Source organism: Sardina pilchardus, chromosome 14, assembly GCF_963854185.1.
Source record: "Sardina pilchardus chromosome 14, fSarPil1.1, whole genome shotgun sequence".
In the NCBI taxonomy this organism is placed as follows: domain Eukaryota; kingdom Metazoa; phylum Chordata; class Actinopteri; order Clupeiformes; family Clupeidae; genus Sardina; species Sardina pilchardus.
Genome location: NC_085007.1, coordinates 27,523,962 through 27,548,894, shown reverse-complemented (window position 1 = coordinate 27,548,894; position 24,933 = coordinate 27,523,962). Strand labels below are relative to the sequence as shown.

At 43.6% G+C, this 24,933-nt stretch overlaps 2 protein-coding genes and 1 long non-coding RNA gene across 6 annotated transcripts; 2 read left to right on the top strand and 1 right to left on the bottom strand.

Annotated features, from left to right (window-relative positions):
* The first annotated feature begins 162 nt into the window (after positions 1–162).
* LOC134100355 (uncharacterized) lies at positions 163–2,854 on the top strand. Of its 2 annotated transcripts, none has more exons than XR_009941261.1 (5): positions 163–224; positions 813–913; positions 1,118–1,199; positions 1,545–1,596; positions 2,612–2,854. It is a non-coding gene; the product is annotated as an uncharacterized LOC134100355 (long non-coding RNA). The 2 variants fall into 2 exon arrangements; XR_009941262.1 differs by having other exon boundaries at positions 168–224; positions 813–896.
* Positions 2,855–9,542: 6,688 nt separating this feature from the next.
* ndor1 (NADPH dependent diflavin oxidoreductase 1) lies at positions 9,543–15,103 on the top strand. 2 transcript variants are annotated; one of them, XM_062554217.1, is made up of 15 exons: positions 9,543–9,688; positions 9,864–10,013; positions 10,202–10,279; positions 10,419–10,516; positions 10,609–10,707; positions 10,903–11,004; positions 11,102–11,305; positions 11,532–11,659; positions 12,025–12,239; positions 12,329–12,436; positions 12,539–12,653; positions 13,116–13,262; positions 13,633–13,751; positions 13,892–13,986; positions 14,094–15,103. In XM_062554217.1, exons 2-15 carry the CDS (start codon positions 9,882–9,884, stop codon positions 14,236–14,238), a joined length of 1,785 nt encoding a protein of 594 aa, XP_062410201.1. In that variant the 5' UTR covers positions 9,543–9,688; positions 9,864–9,881; the 3' UTR covers positions 14,239–15,103. The 2 variants fall into 2 exon arrangements, with proteins under 2 accessions (XP_062410201.1, XP_062410202.1); XM_062554218.1 differs by having other exon boundaries at positions 9,835–10,013.
* On the bottom strand, positions 14,848–18,860 carry ntmt1 (N-terminal Xaa-Pro-Lys N-methyltransferase 1). Of its 2 annotated transcripts, none has more exons than XM_062554219.1 (4): positions 18,771–18,860; positions 17,375–17,538; positions 16,719–16,971; positions 14,848–16,053 (listed from the first exon to the last, which is right to left on the bottom strand). In XM_062554219.1, exons 2-4 carry the CDS (start codon positions 17,531–17,533, stop codon positions 15,797–15,799), a joined length of 669 nt encoding a protein of 222 aa, XP_062410203.1. In that variant the 5' UTR covers positions 17,534–17,538; positions 18,771–18,860; the 3' UTR covers positions 14,848–15,796. The 2 variants fall into 2 exon arrangements, with proteins under 2 accessions (XP_062410203.1, XP_062410204.1); XM_062554220.1 differs by lacking the exon at positions 18,771–18,860 and adding an exon at positions 17,637–17,724.
* Positions 18,861–24,933: the final 6,073 nt, after the last annotated feature.

Sequence of the window (24,933 nt, the reverse complement as noted above, 5' to 3'; positions counted from 1 at the left end):
TATGTGAATATCTTACATGAAAGTCTATGTGCTGAATATATTCACTGAATAGATTTTTTTAACGGTTGCTTCAAGTGCACGCGCACACACAGCAATTCCCATCCCCCACCCCTAACTGACTTTTCAACTCCAGCCACAAGTCACTTCAACTGTCACTTTTCTGTCATGAAGCTTGCTGTATGTAAGCTGTACAAAACTCTGCCGTCGTCATCATCATATTCAAGGTAAGAATTACAGTACTTTCGTATGCCAATTGAAAACGGGAATCTATTAGAAATGTATTGTTTTCATAATGAAATCTCAACCATAAGTGATTATGATTTGATAGTGTTAGATTAGAATCATAATTAGTTAGCATATAGCTAGCGAGCTAACATCACTAACGTTAGCGATGTTAGCTGTTAATGTTAACGTTTACAGTAACCAACTTCATTATGAGGAATATCTGGAATGGTAGTTAATATATCTAGCAATAATTCAGTTTGAGATGTCGTTATGAATGTACAGCTTTAGTTTGAATTAAATATCAGGCGCAAGTAGCTTATCAAACAGTACATTTAAAGTGGCTGTTACCATGCAGGCTGAAGTTACAGACACATGAAAGTTGTTAACGTTACTATTATAATAGTGTTACGTTGCAAACTTCCATGGGACATGGGTAGTTAACATTATTTAAAGGTAATACATGTAGTGTTGATGCATAATATACATAGTGTTGCTATACGTTATCTCACCCCCTGATTTCAGGAACTATAGATCTTTGTGTTTGCAACTTATTAATTTTAGCCTCCTTCTGTTCCTTCTGTTTGCAGGCAGGGTGTGGAGGACTGCTGCCCTGAGACCGCTAGGTTTATTCTGGAATATTGTCACTTCCAAAGCCCATTACAAGCCTGCAAGTGAGTTCACTCACCAGGTAGAGACTAGAGAGACACACACACACACGCGCGCACACACACACACACACACACACACACACACACACACACACACACACACACACACACACACACACACACACATATAATTGCATATAGCATTGGTATACGTGTGTGCATGTATTTGTGTTTGTAAATGTTTAACCCTTCCTTTCATGTGTCTGTTTGTTATGACTTTGTAGTGGGCTCTATGAACTGTCCAGAGCAAAGTCAGTTTGTCCTGATGGCACTACCTGCTACTATGGCTGCTGCTCTCAACCTGGTGTAAGTGTTTGTGTTTTTATCCTTTACAACATTAGGAAGATCAGACCTTATCTGACACAAGATTCCACACAGCTTATTGTACAGATTATGGTTATTTCCAAGCTGGACTATTGTACTGTTACCTGGCCTGCTTGTGCATTAAGATCGTTACAGTTGATTCAGAACGATACTGAATGCTTTATCTGTGTAGTTCTCTATGTCTCTCCTGTGTATGAGTTAGTTGTGTTGTCTCATTTAAAAATGTTAGGCTATCTGTGTGGACTGCTTCACATTTTCACCTCACCATCATAGATCTTTTCAGTAGTAAACTATTTGAGGATCTAATTGATTGTGCAATTTTTTCAGGGGGCAAGTCTTAAGAGTTGTGTGAACCCTTAAAGGGTTAAGGCCATAATGGGTGAGTTTATTATATTTGTATGTCTTTCTCTCCAACTCACTTTGTATTTCTATGCAATATTTTTTTAAGTGAGATAACCTTAAGTGAATATACAGTTATGAACATTATTCATATTCATATAGGCTACAGTCATATGCATAAGTTTGGACTCCCATGCTGAAGTTGAAATCATCTTTTAGAAATTGATCTCAATGCCTTAATGTAGGAAAAGTCCAACCTTTAAAGACACCCCTATGTTAAATTCCCATAGAGACAGACAGATTTTCCTCATGATTTTGCCTTATTGACTTGCAGTTATGTCATGGATCCTGGATACTGCTCATAGGAAATTATTCATCCCCTTGGCAAATATCGATTTAATGTTGATTTTCTCTTGACCAATATGTTTGTTCTGACTGAACATGACACTGCCACATGCCATTTTTCATCAAAATGTAAAAAAAGTTCCATGTTTCTAGCACATGGTCTTACAACCTTTTGGCATGTGGCAATGTCGTTTTCAGTCAGAACAAACATTGGTTAAGGGAAAATCAACATTAAATAAATAATTCCAGGGGTATGAATCATTTTGTTCCCAATTGCGTGTTTATTTGATCTATTATGTGCATATATCAATACATCTTTAGACATTTTTACATTGTATGTACACTTATTTGACCTTGTTATAAGTGAAAATCTACTTCTATTGGTGAATCCTGCAAATGAAAGTTTCTTGTTTTGTGGAAATACCACTTATGTAAGATAAACTAAATTATCTTGCAAGATTTGTCAATAGAGCAAGATGATTTTCACTTATAACAAAGTCAAAACCTTAAATGTAAAAAGGTATTGCTATAACTAAATGATAGAAAACAAGACTATAATGGATGAATTTATTTCATTTTACATAATGTATGTCTTTCTCTCCAACTGGCTTTGTATTTCTCTCCAATTATTGTGATTCTGTACTTTAGCATCCGTGGTTGTCACTAATATTTTGCATGTTTTCTTTGTATATGTTCTGTCTTTTCCATAGGCCACCCAGAAGAGATTCAGGCACTCCCTCAAGATTGCTGGGCCATGCAATTAATGCCAAACTTACAGAACTGTGATGTCAGTACAGAAACAAAAATAGCCATTTTTAAATAAATTCAACAAAAGAAAACAGAAGAGTTGTGTGTTTCTTCCTCTTTATAATGATACTATGGTTAGTTTTAAGTAAATACTATAGTGAAAACAATTATAAATGCAGAAAACATGAAACCATAGTAGAATATGAACTATATTTAAACAATATATCAGAATATATGTGAGAAATATAAGTCTGAAATATATAGGTCATGTGATCACAATTTTCATCAAGGGTCACGTGATCATTCTTTTTAGTGCCATATATTTAAATATATTTAATTATATGCAGAAAATATAAGAAAGTGGCCAATTTCAAACATGTACTTATATGTTGACATATATTGATACATATATGTAAATATATGCATTTAACATAGATATAAATATATGTATTTAACATAGATGTAAATATATGTATTTAACATAGATGCCCTTATACTGGAATATATTCAAGCTGCATATATGTCAATATGTTATTTTTCTGTATGGGAATTCTCTCCTAAAAAAAACAAACAAACTAGTTAGTTAGTATTGAATTTGGTAATTTGGTTTGCTATTATGCCTAATTATCGCCATTGCAGAACCTTACGACGGCGTATTAGAGCCACGCAAAAAAAAAAAGAGAGAATTTTTTTTGTACAGACGCAAATTTTTCCACTTTAAGTCGGAAATTTGCTGGATCAAAAGGGGAAGCTATAAGCCAGGCAGGGTTTTTGTGTTTAATTGGTCGAATGAATCTCCAATTCCTAGCGTATTCCTGTATACTTCTAATGAATTTATTCACAGCAGCTTTTATTGTGTGCTCAAAATTACCCTGGGAAGAGGAGTTGGGAAGGAGACTCTATAGCCATAGCAAACATTGCAAGTGTGCCATTAGTAGCCTACGTTAACAGGTTACTACAAATATTGTGTCAATAATCAACTGATAATAACAAACTCTCCACTTACCTCATATGCTTTGTCAAATTAGACGGCGATTTTTTGAAAGCCATTAGCAGGTAACCTATAGGGGCCTAAGGTAACAAAGTATTTAGACTCGTTACTTGACAGTTCTGGCTATGAATGATAACGCCGAAGAATAGTAGGCAAGCCTAATTCTTTTAAAAGACAAATTATGACACTAAAACTGTGGCTGAGGAAGAATGTTCCTAAAGCAGATGTCAGTCATGTATTAGTTCTGGAATTGCCACAGTTATCCAAGTACGGGTGGGAGCGATCAAAGGAACCATGATTTAATGTGCCATTCGCTGCACGGCCGTGTGCATGGCTTAATCTATGAGACAAGCTGTTACTGGCAGGATCAACCAGGCAGCTTGCTAGCTGACCCGTCCCCGGCCCGCGCTGGGGCTTTCGTTGCCTCTGGATTGGCCTCCGGAGAGGTTGCCCCATGCGGGTGCACGCAGCGTGGGTAGCTGGTACACGTCCGTGTGTGTGGACCTTGAGGACCGGGGAATGCGCTTCTAGGCTGCCGTGAGGGTTGAGTCCGGCTACTCGCCAGCCGACATCCTGTATGGGACTGCTAGTCAGACGGGGCGGCTGAATCTCGCAACAGAATTCGGCGCTGGGAGCGGAGGCTCCGTGGAGCCCCATGTGCCCCCGGCCTGGAGGCTGACGCCCTGGGGCGGGGAGGAGGGTCCCGATCCGCTGGACGGTCTAGTATTATATCGGCCAGAGAGGGAGACAACGAGGCGGGCGAAGCGAGCTGGAATGCTTATACCTGGAGCTCAGAATTAGGTCCGCGGACGCGCTGGGGCGGGGAGGGGGGGTCCGACCCTGGACGGTCGGGGTGCCTCCCCAGGCGCGTCTCGTATTCCCATCCGCCAGAGAGGGTCAAACCGGGGCTTGGCGATCGATGGAACGCTTCCCTGGAGCTTAGAAAGTGCCGTGATTTTTCTAAGTCCACTTTTTTAGTGCACCCTCATTAACGCGCCGGCACCCCACCCGAGGGGGGGGGGTTAGGTACCCTCCAGGCCAAGGGGACCTGGCAGAGAAGTGTCCGAAGCCGTCGGACGCTTTTCGCGGCGCTCCCCTGGTTTCAATTCTGGAGCCTGCCACTTGCCCAGCCTATATAATTAAATAAATGAGGGACATAGTTTCTGGAGCGAAAAGTTGTCTCTCTGCCCATGATGAACCTAGGGACATAGTCTCTGGAGCTCCAGAGACTATGTCCCTAGGTTCATCATGGGCAGGGAGACAACTTTTCGCTCCAGAGACTATGTCCCTAGGTTCATCATGGGCAGAGAGAAAAATTTTCGCTCCAGAGACTATGTCCCTAGGTTCATCATGGGCAGGGAGACAACTTTTCGCTCCAGAGACTATGTCCCTAGGTTCATCATGGGCAGAGAGAAAACTTTTCGCTCCAGAGACTATGTCCCTCATTTATTTAATTATATAGCCTGGGCAAGTGGCAGGCTCCAGAAACGAAGCCAGGGGAGCGCCGAGAAAAGCGCCCGACGGCTTCGGACACTTCTCAGGCAGGTCCCCTTGGCCTGGAGGGTACCTAACCCCCCCCCCTCTGGTGGGGTGCCGGCACGTTAATGAAGGTGCATCGAAAAAGTGGACTTAGAAAAATACGGACCATTTCTGAGCTCCAGGGAAGCGTTCCAGCTCGCTTCGCCCAGCCTCGGTTGCCCTCTCTCTGGCCCGTATGAATACTAGAGGCGCCGGGGGAGGCCCCCCGATCGATCCAGCAGGTCCGGTCCCCCTCCCCGCCCCCAGCGCGTCAGCCTCCAGGCCGGGGGCACATGGGACTCCACGGAGCCTCCGCCCCCAGCGCCGAAACGTTCTGTTGCGAGACACAGCCGACCCGTCTGACTCAGCGGCCCGATACAGGAGGCCGTCGGCGGGCGGGTGGCCGGACTCAACCCCCAGTGGCAGAAAAAAGTGGACTTAGAAATATACGGACTCTTTCTGAGCTCCAGGGAAGCGTTCCAGCTCGCTTCGCCCAGCCTCGGTTGCCCTCTCTCTGGCCCGTATGAATACTAGAGGTGCCGGGGGAGGCCCCCCGATCGATCCAGCAGGTCGGGTCCCCCTCCCCGCCCCCAGCGCGTCAGCCTCCAGGCCGGGGGCACATGGGGCTCCACGGAGCCTCCGCCCCCAGCGCCGAAACGTTCTGTTGCGAGACACAGCCGACCCGTCTGACTCAGTGGCCCGATACAGGAGGCCGTCGGCGGGCGGGTGGCGAGACTCAACCCCCAGCGGCAGCCTAGAAACGCATCCCCCGGTTCACAAGGTCCAGCAGCTGCCTGGTTGATCCTGCCAGTAACATATGCTTGTCTCAAAGATTAAGACATGCAGGTCTAAGTGCACAAGGCCGGTACAGTGAAACTGCGAATGGCTCATTAAATCAGATATGGTTCATTTGATCGCTCCCACCCGTACTTAGATAACTGTGGCAATTCCAGAGCTAATACATGCAAACGAGCGCTGACTGGGCCCCTTCATGGGGGCCTGCGGATGCGTGCATTTATCAGATCCAAAAACCCATCCGGGGGCCTCGTGCTTTGGTGACTCTAGATAACCCCGGGCCGCTCACGTGGCCTCGGTGGTGATGATTTGTCTTTCGAATATCTGCCCTATCAACTTTCGATGGTACTTTCGGCGCCTACCATGGTGACCACGGGTAACGGGGAATCAGGGTTCGATTCTGGAGAGGGAGCCTGAGAAATGGCTATCACATCCAAGGAAGGCAGCAGGCGTGCAAATTACCCATTTCCGACACAGTGAGGTAATGATGAAAAATAACAGTACAGGTCTCTTTCGAGCCCCTGTAATTGGAATGAGCGTATCCTAAACCCATGGGTGAGGACCCATTGGAGGGCAAGTCTGGAGCCAGCAGCCGTGGTAATTCCAGCTCCAATAGCGTATATTACTGTAAAGTTGCTGCAGTTAAAAGCAATTCCTCTGCCCGCGATGCGAAGTCTAACGGTAGTGTGAAGGTTCGGTGAGGTGATTGCTAATACTACAGCACCAGAAGGAGGAATGGGTCCCTGTAACGGTTTTGCCTCGTATGCCTGAGTGGCCCAAGAAACAGGGCTTGGTAGGTGTGCCCTTCAAATATAAGCCTCAATATCGGTCTGAGCAAAGTGGAGAAAAATGGCACCTGTAGACAGTGTTTATGGGCCAAATTGTGGGAAGCCCCGAGTGAACCTGTTTGTTCCACAGCGAGTCCCCTGCCAGTGTCGCACGGAGTGTGCAACCGAGGGCCTTTCTCATTAATGAGGGCTGTAGAATGAGTGGGAGGCTCTTCTGGACAGTCGGTGAAATACCACTACTCTTATCGTTTCAGTGAGGTGGGGAGGCGAGCCCCTGACGGGCTCTCGCTTCTGACGGTGCGCGAGCCATCGCGACCCGCTCCGGGGACAGTGGCAGGTGGGGAGTTTGACTGGCGCAGTATACCTGTCAAACTGTAACGCAGGTGTCCTAAGGCAAGCTCGTGAGGGCAGAAACCTCCCATGGAGCAGAAGGGCAAAAGCTCGCTTGATCTTGATTTTCAGTATGGATACGGACTGTGAAAGCTGGTGAACACAGGTTAACTCGAGGTGCGCATGGTTAAGGGTGCTTGTCCAGAGTTGGGCGTGGCGATGTCCAGGGCTATGTCCAGGGCGGTGTGGGCCGATCCCTCTGGCCGGGGTAGGCCTGGTGGTCTGGCCCTGGGCGTTTGGGCTGAGTAGGGAAGTCCTGTGGTCCAGGCAGGCTGTGAGGCAGCGGAAGTCCCCCTGGAGGTCCAGACCAGCAAACGCTCCAGGGCCAAGACTTATTTATTTATTCCTTGGTGCGCCATGGGTCACAGAGAAAAAAAGAAATACTCCAGAGACTCAGTCCAAGCCGCTTGCGCCGGAGGGGCCCCCGCATAGCAAACAACGCCAAACTTGCCATTGCACTTACTCGTGCCCATAGCAAGACACTAGTTTGAAAGCAATTGGAGGAATGGTTTGAGATACATGCAAATGACAGACAGACATTCCTGTAATTCATAAATAGATGACATAGTAGACATCGTAAACTTTAAAACTCCGCTGGTCAGAGTAATGCTATGAGGGGTTACATTTTACAAAAATATTTAGGGAAAGGTTGGCAGCTCTAATGATGAGAAAAGGAGAGAAGAAAAATGAAGTCCTAATGCACAAGTCCGAGTTCAAGTCCACAGATGAGTCCTTATAATTAGTTAGGGTGTGTGTGTGTGTGTGTGTGTGTGTGTGTGTGTGTGTGTGTGTGTGTGTGTGTGTGTGTGTGTGTGTGTGTGTGTGTGTGTGTGTGTGTGTGTGTGTGTGTGTGTGTGTGTGTGTGTGTGTGTGTGTGTGTGTGTGTGTGTGTGTGTGTGTGCTTTTCTGAGAGAGAGAGAGAAAATATAAATGTGTGTGTTTTTTTTGGTGTATTGCTCACTTGCAATTCTAAATGAATTACTACTTAAAGTTTCTACAACTTAATGTAGTGAAGTGGAGTTTAGGTACCTGTGCCAATGTAGGGCTATGTTGGATGACCAGTGTGGGTTTGGTTGTGTTCTGTTCTTTTCTTTGTTTCAGGAGTGAGGACACGGCAGGGAGGCTAGGCACCTGGTGGTAGGGAATTTCTGTCTCACCGTCATTGCAGTGTAGTGTCACTGTGGTGTTCAGTGCAGTGTGTGTGTGTGTTCACGTGTGGTCCTCCTGACCCTCCTTCCAGAACGCCTCCCTGTGGTAAGTCTCTCCTCCTGGTTTATGTGTTTTCCATCATACCCATAATAACCCATAAGCCTACTTAACCAGTTCTGTGTGTATGTTGTTCTTTGCTTTTGGTTAATTCTGTTACCAACTGTTACCAACTTGGAAAAATAAAGAAATTATTTGTGTTTGTAATAAGAATCTGTCTCCTCCTTGCACGAACCTACCTTGTGCTGGTCCTTTAGTTAGGCTATCCAGCTATAATTATCCCCTAGGTGGCGTAGTCGGATGCTTTCGGCTCACTTCTGCTTTGCAGTACAGCCAGGCACAATGCACCTAATCTTCTTTTCCAAGTTTGAAATGATGCTAAAACTTTGGATATTCTTTGCCTTTTATGGACGGTTCATATACGAGAACTGTATTGAGGGCAGGAAACAAAAGCGTTTTGTTTTCATTTGTGTTGAACGGCTTCTGTGACTCTGCTTTAACTTGATAGAGTTCATGCCAGATGTTTTTTTTTACTTTTTTAGCATTGGACCGGAATCCGTGGAGTGTCATCATGTGCTTAACACCTGATGAGTGAAATAGGAGGCTACAGTAGTATACTGTAGGTGTTAATGGCATTCATTTATTGTATAATCAAAACTTGCATCGACAATCAGGATATGAAAAATGTGAATTGTATTAGTTTGAATGTGTTTGTTACAAAAATAGGCAATGTGTATGGACTTAACGTTTATTGTTATTTGATATCACGCCTGTTCATGTTTTTCTATTCTTTGTGTCAGAGTATGTGTCAGAGTATGTTATGTCTCAATTGCTAACGCATACAATCAACATGCCAACATTATTATTAATGGTTTTGCTTTGTATAGTGCTTTAATTATTGCAGGTTTTTATTTATTTTTTTAAAGATGCATTTCCTTTATTATGCCGATGTTGATATGGTAGTATTTGTATAGCCTATTTTTTTTGCGTCAGCCTCCAGGCCGGAGGCCACTTATGCATGGTTTTACTCCAACCACAAGACTCGTGCGGACGTGCGAATTTACCAGATATGTACACTGTTAAGACTGTCTGAACCAAACAGCATGTCTGCATAACTGTCGTGAACACAACAACCCCTGACGTAAACGGAATTCTACACCAACCAAATTCGAGGAAACACATGCCGTAAAGTGTGACAAAACAACACCTTGCCGGGTAGCCTGTTATGTAGTGGACAGCACACATATTTCTGGCTGTGCCACTCAATGCAATTGTAAGATGTGTGAACTTCGGTATTGTTCAAAATAGAAGTATCACTGTTGCCTTATCTCGTCCAGAGACCCCTAGATCAGGTTTGTTAGATTTCTATGACCCTTGTCTTTTTTTAAAGAAAGCTGAGTCTAGCTGTCGAAAGGTCGTCACATAGGGTTGGGCTTGGCGAGCTTGACTCGTGTATCGACGATGGTGATTGAACTTTGGTTATGTATCTTTTTCGCAGACAGTCTTTGTTTTTTGTTCAACATCTAGATTTCGTCGGATGGTAAAATGGATCGCGCCCTCCTGGTTTTATATGGAAGCCAGACTGGGACAGCCCAGGACACGGCGGAGCGAATAGGACGGCAAGCCCAGAGAAGGCGGATGAAAGTCCGAGTTGAGGCCCTTGACAGTTACAATGTGGTAAGTGGAACTCCACTGCAGTGCATACAATGTATTACGTGTAAAATGAAGTGATAACACGTCAGATAGTAAAGATGTTGGTTGAACGGGAAATTAGACGCAATGAAATGCCAGGAGTTTGATTCATTAGCGTGATGTTAATCCCAAACCAGGTCGTTTCTACTGTTGATGGTTATGTATTTGAACAGGTTGGCTTGATTTCTGAATCTTTGGTGGTGTTTGTGTGTTCGACCACCGGTCAAGGTGACCCTCCAGACAACATGAAGGTATTACATCTTTATACCTCTCATGTAGCCTACTTAGCTTTAATGACATCACTGAGAAAGACACAATATTTTGTTTAATCACTCCTTTCCATCTGATCTGATGCAACACAATTTTGTAAACATTTCCTTTGCTCAACAGAACTTCTGGAGGTTTCTCTTCAGGAAGTCTTTGCCTGTTGGTTCTTTGTGTCGCCTAGACTGTGCAGTGTTGGGTCTCGGAGACTCCTCTTATCCTAAGTGAGGATAAAATCTATATTTTAGCTGTCCGTCTTACTACTACAATTGTTGTAATCATTTAGGCATGATATCAATTTTCTTTCCTTTGCCAGGTTCAACTTTGTTGCCAAAAAACTCTTAAAGCGTATGTCACAGCTTGGTGCCAATGCTCTGTTGCCAGTGGGACTAGCAGATGACCAGCATGACTTGGGGTGAGTCTCTGAAGAGATCAAGCAAAAGACAGATTAGCTTCAATGTAACGGGCTAGGCCAAGAGTGTTATTAGTTTATTCATTTAAAACATATTCATATTCAAAATATTAATTTGAATGTGTGTACTTTGGATTTCACAGCATCCTTCCTTAAACATCATTTTAGCTAAGATTAAAAATGGCTTCTGTTTTGTAGGGCAGATGCAGTGATTGATCCTTGGCTCAAAGCATTCTGGGAAAAAGCACTGGCTCTGTATCCCCTCCCAGCAGGACAGAGCCTTATTAAAGATGCGGAACCGTAAGTGCCACGGCCTGTTACAGTGGAAAAAGAGTGCCAATCCAACATAGTCCCCTCAGCTCACCTGGGAAGTTTTTCTCCTGTTATATTTCTTCAGACTTCCACCACGCTATGCATTCCATTTCCTGGACACCATCACGGATGAGTCGAACTGTCGCTTGAATGCACAGGTGGACTCTGGGCCTCCCTCCTCCACTCACCCATTCCCAGCCAGGGTGGTGTTCAATCACAGGGTCACAAGCCCCTCCCACTTCCAGGACGTGAGGCACATAGAATTTGACATTAGCGGCTCAAACATTCAGTGAGTTGAACTTGTAGGCATGTGTTTTTTTTTTTTTTTAAATCACTGCTGTGGATGATTAATCTAGACAAAAAACACCTGCAATGCATGTATTGTTTTGCTGTATACATTGCTGCCATCCCTTTTTATTTATAGTGGCATGGTTAAGATTTCTTAACGTAACTGAGAGGCATATAGGCTGCCTGTGGTAATGCTGTCCTGATGGCGGCATGTCTGTTTCTACCAGGTTCAGTGCTGGGGATGTGGTGATGATGCGGCCCTGTAATGCCCCAGAGGATGTGGACGAGTTCTGCCAGCTGCTACGTCTGGACCCTCAGAGCCAGTTCACTCTGCAGCCCACAGACACCAGCACAGGTGAGATCATGGAGATGATAGGTGTAGGAAGATACGAAAGACTCCAGGGGTGCACCAGTTGTCCAACCAAAGATATATTGGCCCCTTCTCGACCTCGATCCTCAATCCTCGTACCCACTGATCTATAAAGAACATTGGATAGTTTATCCTTCTTTTATTGATCAGTGGGAATGAGCCGGAGGACCGAGGAAGGAAGGGAGGATAGATAAAAAGACGAACGAGAAGAGTCCATAGTTATTAGATATTAGATGGTTGGGAGGAAGGGTTGTGTGACTAAAGACTGCATCTGGTGACACATACAACTGAGAGTGATATTCAAGGGGAGCATTAACAAGACGGTCACGCCATCTTTCTCTCCCGAGCAGCAGTGCCCAGCCGACTGCCCCAGCCCTGCTCCGTACGGCATCTGGTGGAGCACTTCCTGGACATCGCCGCCGTACCTCGCCGCTCCTTCTTCGAGCTGCTCGCCACCTTCGCCACCAACGAGCTGGAGAGGGAGAAGCTGGCCGAGTTCAGCTCGGCGCAGGGACAGGACGAGCTGCACGCCTACTGCAACCGGCCTCGCCGCACAGCACTGGAGGTGAGGGCAAAGGTCAAAGGGGAAAGGTGACCTGCACAGGAAGTGGGTGGCATCTGAAACCCGTAATGCAAGGCCTTTTGTTTCCACAGGTGTTAGCGGACTTTCCCCATACAACGGCAGAGCTGAAGGTGGATCACCTGCTGGATCTGTTCCCTGAGATTCAGCCACGGTCCTTCTCCATAGCCTCATCCCTACTGGTAAATCACCGTACCGTTTTGTCTCCATGTCCTTATCCAAACAAGACTCCATCTGTGAGGATGTAAACTAGGTGACCTCATTTTAGGACCTATCCTCTCCAGGCCCATCCCAACAGAGCCCAGATCCTGTTGGCAGTGGTGCGCTACAGAACCATAATGCAGAAACCACGCAGGGGGCTGTGCTCCTCCTGGCTGGCCTCTCTGGACCCATCTCAAGGTAGGACACAAGCGGTCAGCAGGGCCTGAAACGTGATGATCACAAGCTCTTAAGGCCAGTTCAAACACAAGATCCGCGACGAGACGAGCTGCAACATTCTAAAAACCAGCAACGTTCTAAAACTCTGCAACTAAGATTTGACATGTTGAATGTTTAGCGACGGCTTGCAACTGCTTGCAACTGCTTGCAACTTTTGATTCACACCGCCGCAACTGCTCTCCGCAACCGTCTCAGACCGTCGCGAATCTTCGGTTTGAACTGGCCTTTATACTGTAGTATCTCATACTTCCAACCCCCTAATGTGCTAAATATTTGATATACAAATTATTGTTGTTTTATGTCTGTATGTGTAAGTTGACTTCCAACCCCCTAATGTACCAATTGTTTGATATACAAATTATTATTGTTTTATGTCTGTATGTGTAAGTTGTCTTTCTCTTCCATGGTTGTAACACGTTGTAGGTGATGTGTATGTGCCGTTGTGGGTTAAGAAGGGAAGCATGAAATTCCCGAGGGATCCTGACACTCCTGTGATCATGGTGGGCCCAGGAACTGGAGTGGCACCGTTCAGATCAGCACTTCAGGAGAGGATCAGTCAGGGAAGAACAGGTGCGTTGCCAAGAAGGAGATGTGATTATACATTGCACCAGAATAATTTAGAAAAGACATTTTCATTTATTTATTCTACTTTTTTTTTCTTTTTTTTTTAGTAAAGACACATGATTAGAAGATGTTAACGAAGTTTAGATTGCTCTAAATTCTCCCTGAGGACTTTCACTGGCAATTGATTAAAAATTGAACATACCGGTATTCCAGTTTCCAGTGCTTCCAACATATCCAATAAAATGTATACAAGTAGTGACAGGCAAATGAAAACATACAGGTAGATGGAGAGCTCGTCCTTGGCCCACATGTACCTGACCATTTGTTGTTATGTGTTTCTCTCTGTCTATGCTCTTGCTCGTTTCCGTGTTATCAGCCAATGTGCTTTTCTTTGGCTGCCGCTCCGAGTCGAAGGACTTCTACTGCCACTCTGAGTGGGAGGAGATGGTGAGGGCTGGACAGCTCATCCTGTCTACAGCATTCTCCAGGGACCAGGTGAGCTGTCTGTCTGTATACAGTACAGGAGACGTGGAGATTTCGTAATGCACAGCAAACGTTGTCCTCAGTCTTTGTAGTATAAGCATGGATGTTTGACATGTGTGGTATCTGATTTTTATTTTATTTTTTTTTTTCAGGAAGACAAAATCTATGTACAACACCGAGTAAGGGAACAAGCAAAGCTCCTATGGGACCTCATAGCTAACAAAAATGCATGTTTCTACATAGCAGGGTAAGTTTCCTCATCAAAAGAATTATATGTCTACTTCTCATTCTCTATTTTTGGACTGCGAGCAGGTGTTTGACTACTGCGAACACTGTTTCTCCCTCTGTGCCTAGCAATGCCAAGCAGATGCCAACAGGAGTGTGTGATGCCTTGAAGGAGGTGTTTCAGGCAGAGGGGGGCGTGTCTGACTCTGAGGCTCAGGAAATGCTGGATGTCCTGGAGAAGTCCGGGCGCTTCCAGAGTGAAACATGGTCTTAAGGGATCCCCCTCCGGCACCCCAAGCCTTTTCCAAATGAGCCGGGTTTATTTTGAGAACTCCATTTATCAAGCGGTGACCCCCTTACTGAAACTGTCATGAAGCCATCAGTCCTTAAAATATTCTCTGCCAAGACCACAGAGCCTATTAGGTATAACAGAAATCTGAGCCACTAAACCACCAAAACCTTTACTACCTGTTCCTGTGGTGTAGATTAACCACAAAGCCCATTCTATGAATTCTTGTATTGTATATGGCCTTAATGATGCATACTGTAATACTTGGTATCTTGGCAAATTGAAGTTCAACAAACCAACAAACATATATTCCTTCCAGACAGTCACAAGGACTTACATGTGGTGCTTAATTGCAGTCAATTGTAATATTCTGTAAATACTGAGAAATTATCATACCTTTATTATAGCCCAATGGCTTTTTATGAATGACTCTCTACAGACTTAAACTTATTGTAACCGAGTCTTCAACTGATAAAGATTATAATCGAATAAATTAACTGCTGCTTTGGAAAACATACACTAGATTTCATTATGCAACACTTTCATGTTCAGGTCAACAAACTGTATGTTCAGAGAAAACAAACAACTTCAGTATTTCTTCAAAGATGTATATTTTACACATTCACACACTTTCAGAACGCACACACACAAACATCACAAAATATAAATATGTTACAGCATTTCATGTCATCCCTCTCCTGTCCTTGCGCAGACAAAAGTGTACTGACGCCAAATGTCACTGCATCCTCTTTCTCACTGAATAGCAAAAGACTGATTGGAAGAGTTCACTTGCCTGTAGTTTGATTGGATTATCTGTCTTTCTGAATAAAAATAGCTTTAAAAACGTGCATTCTGAGGAGGCGTACGTGATAAGAAGAAGCAGCAGCATGCCTGTATTCTCTCTATGCTGGTCGGCGGAGTCCACTGCTAAGTGGACGTTCATCACCTCACATCTCATGACAGACCTCTGAAGTTATTTTTATTTTTCATAAAATAACTCAATACCTGAGTTTAATGTACCTCAAACAGTACATTCATTATGAAATATATACTACTATCAAAACGTTAGGGACATATGGCTTTCAGGTGAAATTCAATGTTTCAGCACAGAACGAATTGAAACACTTAACTGTTGGACATGCACATTCAAAAGTAGGTCACATTAAGTTCACCTGTAAAGGTTACGGTGGATTTTGGTTCATCCTGAAATTTCACCCAAAAGCCAAAAATATCCCTGACTTTTTGTGAGTCGTGTATCTGCAATTTCATAATCTTGGCAATAGTAACAATATTGTGTGTTTACATTAATAGAGCTCATTAAAAGTTTAGTGCATACATTCTAACAAAGACACTGGAGTAACACACATACAAAAATTCATCTTCCAAAAAAACCACGCCTAGAAACGTACACGACACAACCATCACCTGACACATGCAGGCATGCGTGGCACATTCTCAGTTTATATCGATGTTGTCGTCGCCCTCCTTGTCGTTATCATCATCATCATCATCATCATCATCATCATCATCTGGCTGGTTGGCCCTATCTCATTGCTAGTGTCCACACCTGGTAGATCTCCTCGGGGAAGTTGAGCTGCTGTTCCTCACACACGACGCCCAGGCCGGCCTGCTTGATCAGCCTCCGCACCAGAGGCAGGTCCCGGCACACGCTGCTGTCCACGTCGTCGGGGATCACGCCGTCGTACGCCACATTGTCCTTGATGACAATCAGCCCGCCGGGCCGCAGGCCACCCTGGCAACGACGCAGGAACTCGACCAGATGCTCGTCCGTAAGGTGACCTGTCGGGGAGGCAAGGACAAGCTTATTTATGGCGCACATTTTATGAAGAGAGGCAATACAATGGGCTTTTACACACATAGACGCAAAACAGATTTAGTAAATAAATAAAAAGGAATTTTAAAAAGAGTAGTGTCAGTATTGTTCAAGGTTCTCCGAGGAGATTAAAGATATTTCACTACAAAAACATACTTTTGCATTTTAGTTGTATGTCTCCGGACATTCTGCTAACATCTAAATCCTGACTGTAGTCCAGTAAAAAGTAAGAATTAATACAGTAGACACACTTGTGTCAAAATAGATTAGGTTGTTGCTTCACCGACTTAAGATTTTGTTGAAACCTTGTCGATCATGAGAGGGCCCAAAAACCCAAGGCCTGTAAAATATGTATGCTCAAATCCAGATGTCTTCATGATATTTTAGCCCATAATATTATTTCAGATTCACAAACCAAATACATAATCTGAGTGGCCATGCTTTGCCATTAATATCTTGAAAAGTGTTATCCACAGCCATCCCAAACATTGTACGATCATATTCATTGACTTTCTATAACTGCTTGCCTTTGTTTCTACAGACACTGATTCCTGTAAAACCAACACATCCAACTTCTGATCATAACAAAACTCCCTCAGGAGAAGGAGAACATTTCGGGTGCTCAGCTCACCTATGACCCACTGGATCCAGATGACGTCGTAGCGGCCAGCCTGAGGCTGGAAGTCCTGGAGGCCACAGCAGAAATAGTTGTCCACCTTCTTGCCCTCCTCCCCTAGGTAGGCCTTGGCTTTGTCCAGGAACTCCTGTGTGACGTCCACCAGGTCCACCTTGTGGAAGAGCGGCAGCAGGAGCCGCTTGGTGATGCGGCCGATGCCAGCTCCACAGTCCAGGGCGACCCCGGCGTTGGTCTTCCCCTGACCCTCCTGCAAGAAGATGAGCGATGGGAAAAGAGGTACTGATCTGTACTGTAATAATGGCATTACAATGATGCTAAATGTTAGCCTAGAAATCTAGACGCCCCTAGTGGCAGCAAATCTAATCTACTGGGGTAGCTAAATATTGCACTTCAAAGGAATCAGTGCAATATGATATATTATACAAACATACATTTTCACTATGCGTCTAGAAGCTAAATATAACAAAATCCTAATGTCAAGAACCATTGATGTAAGCAATGATGTTCCAATCACTCTTATCTCACTTCAATCAGAACTAATTGCAACTATTAAATGCTGACTACACTTGCAAAATATGAAAGGGCACAATTAGTACCAGCACTTCCTGGCCATTCAAACCAGCATTTCACAGACCAATAACTTCACTTACCCCAAGGAATTTCTGCAGGAACTTCTTAGAGCCGTTTATGTCTATGCTTGAGATGCTGCCATAGCCCCCTAGCATACCATCCACCGTGGGAGGGACTTGCTTCCAGTAGCCCTCTGCCTTGGCGTAAAATGTACCCTCCTGCCCAATGACCTCATCCATTGTGTCTGGAAGCAGTAATAGACAGTTTGAGTTACTTAACAAGTAGTAACTAGTACATTACAAGTGTGTACATTTGCGCAGGCGCGCGTGCACTCACACCCACTTTAGCTTGAGAAGCGTGGCCATCTGAATGTAGTAACACACTCGGAGAATTTTGGTATCCAGTCATGTGCTTAAGTCTGACACTGATACCAAGAAAAGACCTGGACGAGGGTGGCACATGTTGTATGGTTCACACCTACACAGCAGTTCCCACAGAGCATGACCGTTTTCAGATAACTATGAGGTGGCATGTAACATTAACCCTTCCAAATACGATGACGACTAGGTTAATGTATTTATGTCCGTGTGGTCACGCATGGGTTGGCCTTCAGGTCCAAATGTGGACATGCCTGGCGTGAGTTCAGCTGTCAACGCTGATCTTATGACAGCGGGTCAGCTGGGGGTACTGGAGTAGATGGTCTTCCCGAGCAGACCTACAAAAACTACCAATGAGGTTGCCCGTCTAGACACTACACAATGTATGTGAGTTGTAGAATGAATGGACTGACAACAGCGGTCACCTGTGCAGCACTTCTCAACACGATGTGACAGTCTGTTTGGGAGCTTAAATCGTTTAAAATGTAACGTTGTTGTTTGTCCAAACAACGGAGTTAATCTATAATCGATATGGCTACATTGCTTGATATTGTACTGATCGAACATACAGGTTACCATTAGCAGGCGTTAACGTGGTCATGAACAGCTTTGTAGATGATTGGCGGTCACTGGCAAGACAGCTAGTTTTGACAATGACTTTTGCGACAGGTGCCATGAAGAATAACATGTGAACAGGCATGGACTAGATTTAACTTCAATCAAAACAATGATAGCAGGATAGCAACTAAGTAATGCGGCATGAACGCTAATGTTAGCTAGTCCAAATGAACTGAAGTTGGGTATTCTAGCACTATAATTACAGTATAATGTAACGCATCGATATTAAAGTGTGTGCAATGTAATCAAAATAATACCCGAAGTGAATATTACATGAAACCATCACACGGTTCTGACTCGATTAATTACAAACAGTAAGTTAGGGCCTTGATGAAAAGTTGCACGTGTTGATGAACAACGTTGACATTGCCTGCATCTAAAGACGATGCATGGCCTCTACTGGCGACATTCTCTAGTTTGATGAAAAATTGACTAAGATTCTGACGTAGATGTGATATTACAAGGAGAATCGTAAACTTACCAGGTGCGTCTCTGCATAACTCGTACGACTGATTCTTCAAAACTCGGAAATATCAGAACTCCTCTAAAAGGAACACCGCCGAGGGTTTTTTTTTTACGTCATTTCCTTATTTGGCGTATGCATGTTTCTTATTGGTCACTGTAGCGAGCAGAATTTTTCAGGGAAATTGCGCCATCATGTGGTAGAAATTAGGTGTCGCTACCTGCATGCTGCATGCTTTTTGGAATCATTGAATAATAAAAGGAATTTATACTGTTGATTGCTGTATGCCACATACTGCTGTTCCAATTTACACCAATGCATTAACTTGTCTATATAGACTAGGTTATGGATCCATCTAATCCTAAATCGTTTTTAATTATGTGCTTTTATTAATTATTATTAGCCATTACAAGCCAGCCTTTTTTCTTCTTCTTTTGATCGGATCAGATATTTGTTTCTTCAATGGAGACATTTGTTTTGGGCAGTCAAGAGACAGAATACAGTGGATGCATCACACAAATTAGAGACATAAAGTTGCACTTACACTTTTGCACACTTGTACAGGACACAGCTAAATAAAATAGCCTCCACCCCTTTTTAACTTGATTGATAGTGGAACCACAGTTGATTTGAATCTTGTTCATTTGTCTCACAGTTTAGTGTCATGTACCGTTCCAAGGGTGAGTACAGAGGATCGGATTTGTATCATCAATGATTTTAAAGCCTTGCTTTCTCACAGTCTTCTCAAAGATCTCCTGGAGTGGAACATATGACACCACTACTCTCCAGCCTTTTGGATCAAAGTGTGCTGTTATGATTTAAGTTTAACAGACACATTTGCAAACCAAATTACGATGTCATACCAACTAATTGATCCCTGCAGAAAACCCAACACAATGCCCTTATCCACACCATGGACCCTAAGCCTTCATAAAAAGTATAATCGCTGACTAATTCATAGACAAACAACAAATTCAGCATGCTGAGCAAATTTCAAGTAAAAAAGAACACCAAATAACTTGTACTGTATGATGTAACCTATTCCACATTCTCTCTGTTACAACAACTGGGTTATGATCACCAATGGATCTAGGATCAGAAATTTTCCTTTTTTCCTTTTTTCATTTCCTTTTTATTATTATTTACACTTAGAACTAGATTGTTCCTCTCACACCATTACACCACCCGCTCTATCTGTGACTGATCATGCTAGTGTCACGATCCTTTGTCAACAAGCTCAGTATGGCTGTGTCATCAGAAAACCTTTACAATGTACTGTATGTTTGTGTAATGATTCCTACACTCTAAATAGTGATGTGTCCAAACAGCACGATGCGTATCACCTCAGAGCAATTGTGTGGCTGGCTGGGTGAAAGGTGAAGATCATTTTTATTTATTTATTTGAGATAGCCGAAGTCTTTCTTTCACTCTGCCAGCCACACAATTGAAACACACAATATGTTATGCGCACACTCAGCAAATGTATAAATTTTATCACATCACTTTTTAGAGTGTTCCCTCACTTGTGTATAGTGTGAAACGAAGAGGAGAGCTTACACAGCTTTGAGTTGCTACTGATCTTATGGCAGTGTATAGTGTGTACGCTATTGATTGTCCACCTCAACCCCATTTGTTTGATTTTACATTTATTTACTTCACATCAACACATTTATTCATTCTATATGCAAACTGGGAGCTATTTTTCAGTCCACAGTGTCTCTGTCCTTTGTGTGTCCTTGAATATTCCCTGTCATCTCAACCCTTTGGTATGCAACATGAACCCGATAACCCCGTCTCCATGAACTCTCCTCCACCTCGCTCTCTCCCTCTCCTCCTCCTCCTCCTCCAGCTCTGGTCCTCAGCCCTCTCTCCCTCTCCTCCTCCTCCTGCTCTGGTCCTAAGCCCTGTCTCCCTCTCCTCCTCCTCCTGCTCTGGTCCTAAGCCCTGTCTCCCTCTCCTCCTCCTCCTGTTCTGGTCCTCAGCCCTCTCTCCCTCTCCTGCTCCTCCTCCTCCTGCTCCGGTCCTCAGCCCTGTGCTGGTGGTGTCCTCTTCACCAGTCTGGCAACGCTCAGTGATGACTCACAGCACGGGCGGTCTGTGCCAGACAGCCTGAAGTCAGTCGATATCTAATCTGATCTGCACCACCACCACCACCACCACCACCACCACCACCACCACCGTCCCCACCATCCCCCACACAGCACCCATCCCCATCCCCATCCCCTTCTCTCTCTTCCTCTCTCTCTCTCTCTCTCTCTCTCTCTCTCTCTCTCCCTCTCTCTCTCGTACTCCTGACACCTCCCTCGCTCATTAGAATTACAAAACAGCTGGAGAAATGGAGTGGAAATCAACACTTTCTGAATACCCCTTACTCAGCAACATCAGTGGGCCTCCACTCCACTCCCTGTCTGCTGTCATCCTCTCTTCCTTGCTCTCCCTCTCTCTTTCTCTCTCTCTCTTTTCCCTCTCTCTCCTGCTCCCTCTTTCCCTTTCTCTCTCTATCCATCTATCTCTTCCTTTCTCTGTTCAGTTTAATTTAGCATCTTTTTATTCGGTTAGAGAGACACTAAAACTGTTGCCCTTCACACCCGTAGATTGTCTTTGTTCTACTCTCCTTTTGTCAATGGCCCCCTGCTTTCTCTACATGAAGGATATGTTAATAGATATGGGATCTGAGCTCTCACTAAATAATGTGATGCAGACTGGTGATTATGACACAATATGTCTAGAAGGTACCCTGGAGTCTTGCGAATAGTACACACATACAATATGATGGGAACGGACTCCCTCCTGAATAATTTGGCATTATATTCTTGTAGTGTTTTCATGTTTATGTCCGTACTGATTTTTGCAAGTGACCACTATGTGGAGGAGAACATGCAACAGTTTGATATTCTCAGAAATGTAAATGCTTTCATATCAACTGTGCTGTGACATCACCACGTCACAGGCACATGTTCCGGACCTCGTCCGGTTCCACTCTCCTCCTCCTGAGTCCTTTAGTGGTTCTCAAACTGTGGTATGCGGACACTCTGTTGTGAGTCTCCAAGATGTTTTATTTCATGAAGACAAAAATAATCACTTCAAATTATATACTGTATATAAATATATAATGAAAAATGTTTAAATTGAAACTAGTTTTTATCTATCTTGGAAAAACCCCCCAATGCAAAACATGTACAATGTCAAATATATTTCAATTGGCATATGCTACCGTATTTTCATGCTGTTCGTAATGGTGGTACTTGGAGCCTATTGTTCTCTGAGGTGGTACTCATTGTGAAAAGTTTGAGAACCACTGCTTTACAGCATGGTGGGTCATCTGTTGTGTTCCATGCAGGAGCTGGGCGATGACTGAGCGTGGTGGTGGAGACACATAGAACACTTGGGGGTTGCAGGAGTGGAGGTCAGAGACAGTCACTCATCATCCTAATCATATCAGGACCTTCGTCTGCCCCGCACCGAGCACAAGGTCAGGCTTCACCCCGGCTATCCATCTACATAACGCTCCCCCCTCAAACAGACACACAGCAGGCAAAAATCCATCTGCATGCCCCGCAATGTCAGGAACTGTCAGAGGAACTATGCTACATACTGCAAAACCTAAAGCTGTCAAACACATAATGATTAACCGCTACAAGAAACCCACCAAATGTAGCTGATAGATGCTAATGCAAGTGGGCTAAGTGCACAGTATGCCTGTTGTCAAAGATTTCTTTCATGTCAAATATTTCAAAACATGTCTTTCATGCAACTGGATGTAGTCCTTGTTCACATGTTGACATGACAGCAAATCTTCATTCATTTCATTTTTAATTATTTGTTTCATAGAAAATGAAATACTCCCCATTATATACCAATTCAAGGTCAAGAATTCATCGAGTGAAATTAATTGGGGAATTAACCCTTTGGAACCAACCACTACTCAGCCAATTCACAGACATATCATCTATACACTCGATAGATATTTTCAAGTAAATTATAAGAAGTTCAACTTCATTTGGACAGGTTTTGCTTGAGGTGTAGAGAGAGAGTAATGAAAAAAGAGGCCAAGTCTTTGCAAATTAGTGCTCCCAAGGCTTTCATCAAAAAATCCTCCATACAAAGCTCATTGACTAGAATTTGTTTATCCTCAACATAATAGTTTCCTTGCTGTGTACAGATGAAAGATTTTATGGCCAAGGTCACATGACTGTTGTTCATTAAATCGGGAAATTGATAGACACATTCTTTGGTGGTGGTTTTGTAGGCACATGCAAGCATTGTTCTTAAATCATTCTTATTGGTACGTATTTAATGCCTGCAAACTCTGGGATACAAGTTCTTGTGCCATGAGACAAAGTTGTCATTTCTGCGGTATCAGTGAAAAGCTCAAGTCTTTATTACCTATAGGGCATAAACTTATACAGTGCGTATTACTGACCACTAGGTGGATACCCAATGGTTATTTTTCCCAACTTGGCCACAAGATGGCAATGTGGTGTTTCCATGAAATGATGCAGACGGTTGTGTAACAACTATTTCTGATTGAAGTAACTTAAGATTTTTAGTTACATATACTGTATTTTCTTAAATTAGTGTGTGTGCCCGCCTTGCACTGCGGGCCATCAACAGCAGTAAAGTTGGTGGCACATGTGATACAAAAGAAAATCACTGGTTAGAAATAAACAGTCTGCCTGGCTATAGACCACCGAGAGCATTGGAACGACTTTAGAAAGCAACATATCTGTCTTAGGGTGGGTCTTAACACATTACTCATTTGGATGAGAAGCCGACATTGTAAACTCTGTATTTACATCGGCTTACAGTTAAATCCATGGGCACATATAGCATTGTCTCAAGGGTAGACAGCAAAGCAAAGCAGCCAAGATGGCACTACCCCTGTGTTCATTTAACTAAACCATGACACATGGAGTGGCAGCAATCATGATTTTTAGGTGCTATGAGGATGTCATAGTGAACAGTATCATAAAGAAAACGAATACTTTGACAGCCAAATTAACCTATCAAGACAACTGTTTACCCAGAAATGCCTTGTTGCAGTCTACAGGGGTCAGACCATTAACATATCATAAACGTGTTTTTCATTAATTGCTTTCTAAATGGATTTGTCATTCACCAAACAATTATATCTGTTGAATGTACTGCTCAACACCCTTCTACTCCAATATTTTTAAACTGCTATGTGCTTGAACAGGCTTGATGATAAAACGGTCTCATTATATGTTTACATCAGGTTTGTATTCCCTTAAGATACAGCAAACCCTTCTATCTGTATGATATCCAGAACTGAATATCTCGACAGCATCAGTTAATGTGGCCAAGATACATATGTGCCTTAGAACCAGAATATCTAATGGCTGGATGTGATGGGCAGATTTTTCACAACATTCCACATAGACAATGTTTACATTATTGTATCATTGTCTGGTCATGGTAAAACTATTGATGAAATATCAGATATCTGCATGAACCATACTGGGATTTACCTCTCATTTCAGGTATATTTATGTTTTGTGTTGATTAGGTCGGTTATGATTCAAAATTCAATGTTTGTTCACAATTCAGATTTAGATACATATTGATAGTTCATTAGTGGTGTCGCTCCTCTTAGAAAATTGTTCTTAGGATGTTTTTCTTACGTATAATATGCATGTGTGTGTGTGTGTGTGTGTGTGTGTGTGTGTGTGTGTGTGTGTGTGTGTGTGTGTGTGTGTGTGTGTGGTGCCTGTCTGCCTGTCTATTTGTGTTTGTGTTGTTCATGGCATGGAAGGACCTTGATGAGGTGCACAGACATAAACATGTCACCTGAATGAACAAACAAAATAGCCCCCATTCCACCAAAGGGCCAACCATCTTGTAGTATCTAAGTTAGAACACATGAAATAACTACATAACATCTGCTCCATCATCTGAGATTTAATTCTATTCATAATTTAACATCTCCTGCTTACTCCACTGTTCTCAGGTCAGATGTTGGTTGTCCCATGCCCTGACCTTTTTCCTGTGAACGGGAGCCACTACCCTTACCCAGGACCAGTGCTCGAGGCAATATCAAACTACACAGCCTCCAGCAGTGGAACGAAGGATGGAGAGGGGAAAAAAAAGAAAGACTTTGATCTGGGGGGGTCAACATTTCTGACACGCATCCACAAGGAGAAAAGCACCCTTTTGATGTCGA

Coding starts and splice junctions, on each gene's coding strand:
- ndor1 (XM_062554217.1), top strand. CDS start 9,882: ATGGATCGCGCCCTCCTGGTTTTATATGGAAGCCAGACTGGGACAGCC. Junction 10,280..10,418: donor ACCCTCCAGACAACATGAAG/GTATTACATCTT, acceptor TTTGCTCAACAG/AACTTCTGGAGGTTTCTCTT. Junction 11,005..11,101: donor CTTATTAAAGATGCGGAACC/GTAAGTGCCACG, acceptor ATATTTCTTCAG/ACTTCCACCACGCTATGCAT.
- ntmt1 (XM_062554219.1), bottom strand. CDS start 17,533: ATGGATGAGGTCATTGGGCAGGAGGGTACATTTTACGCCAAGGCAGAG. Junction 16,972..17,374: donor TCCTGCAGAAATTCCTTGGG/GTAAGTGAAGTT, acceptor ATCTTCTTGCAG/GAGGGTCAGGGGAAGACCAA. Junction 16,054..16,718: donor CTGGATCCAGTGGGTCATAG/GTGAGCTGAGCA, acceptor CCTCCCCGACAG/GTCACCTTACGGACGAGCAT.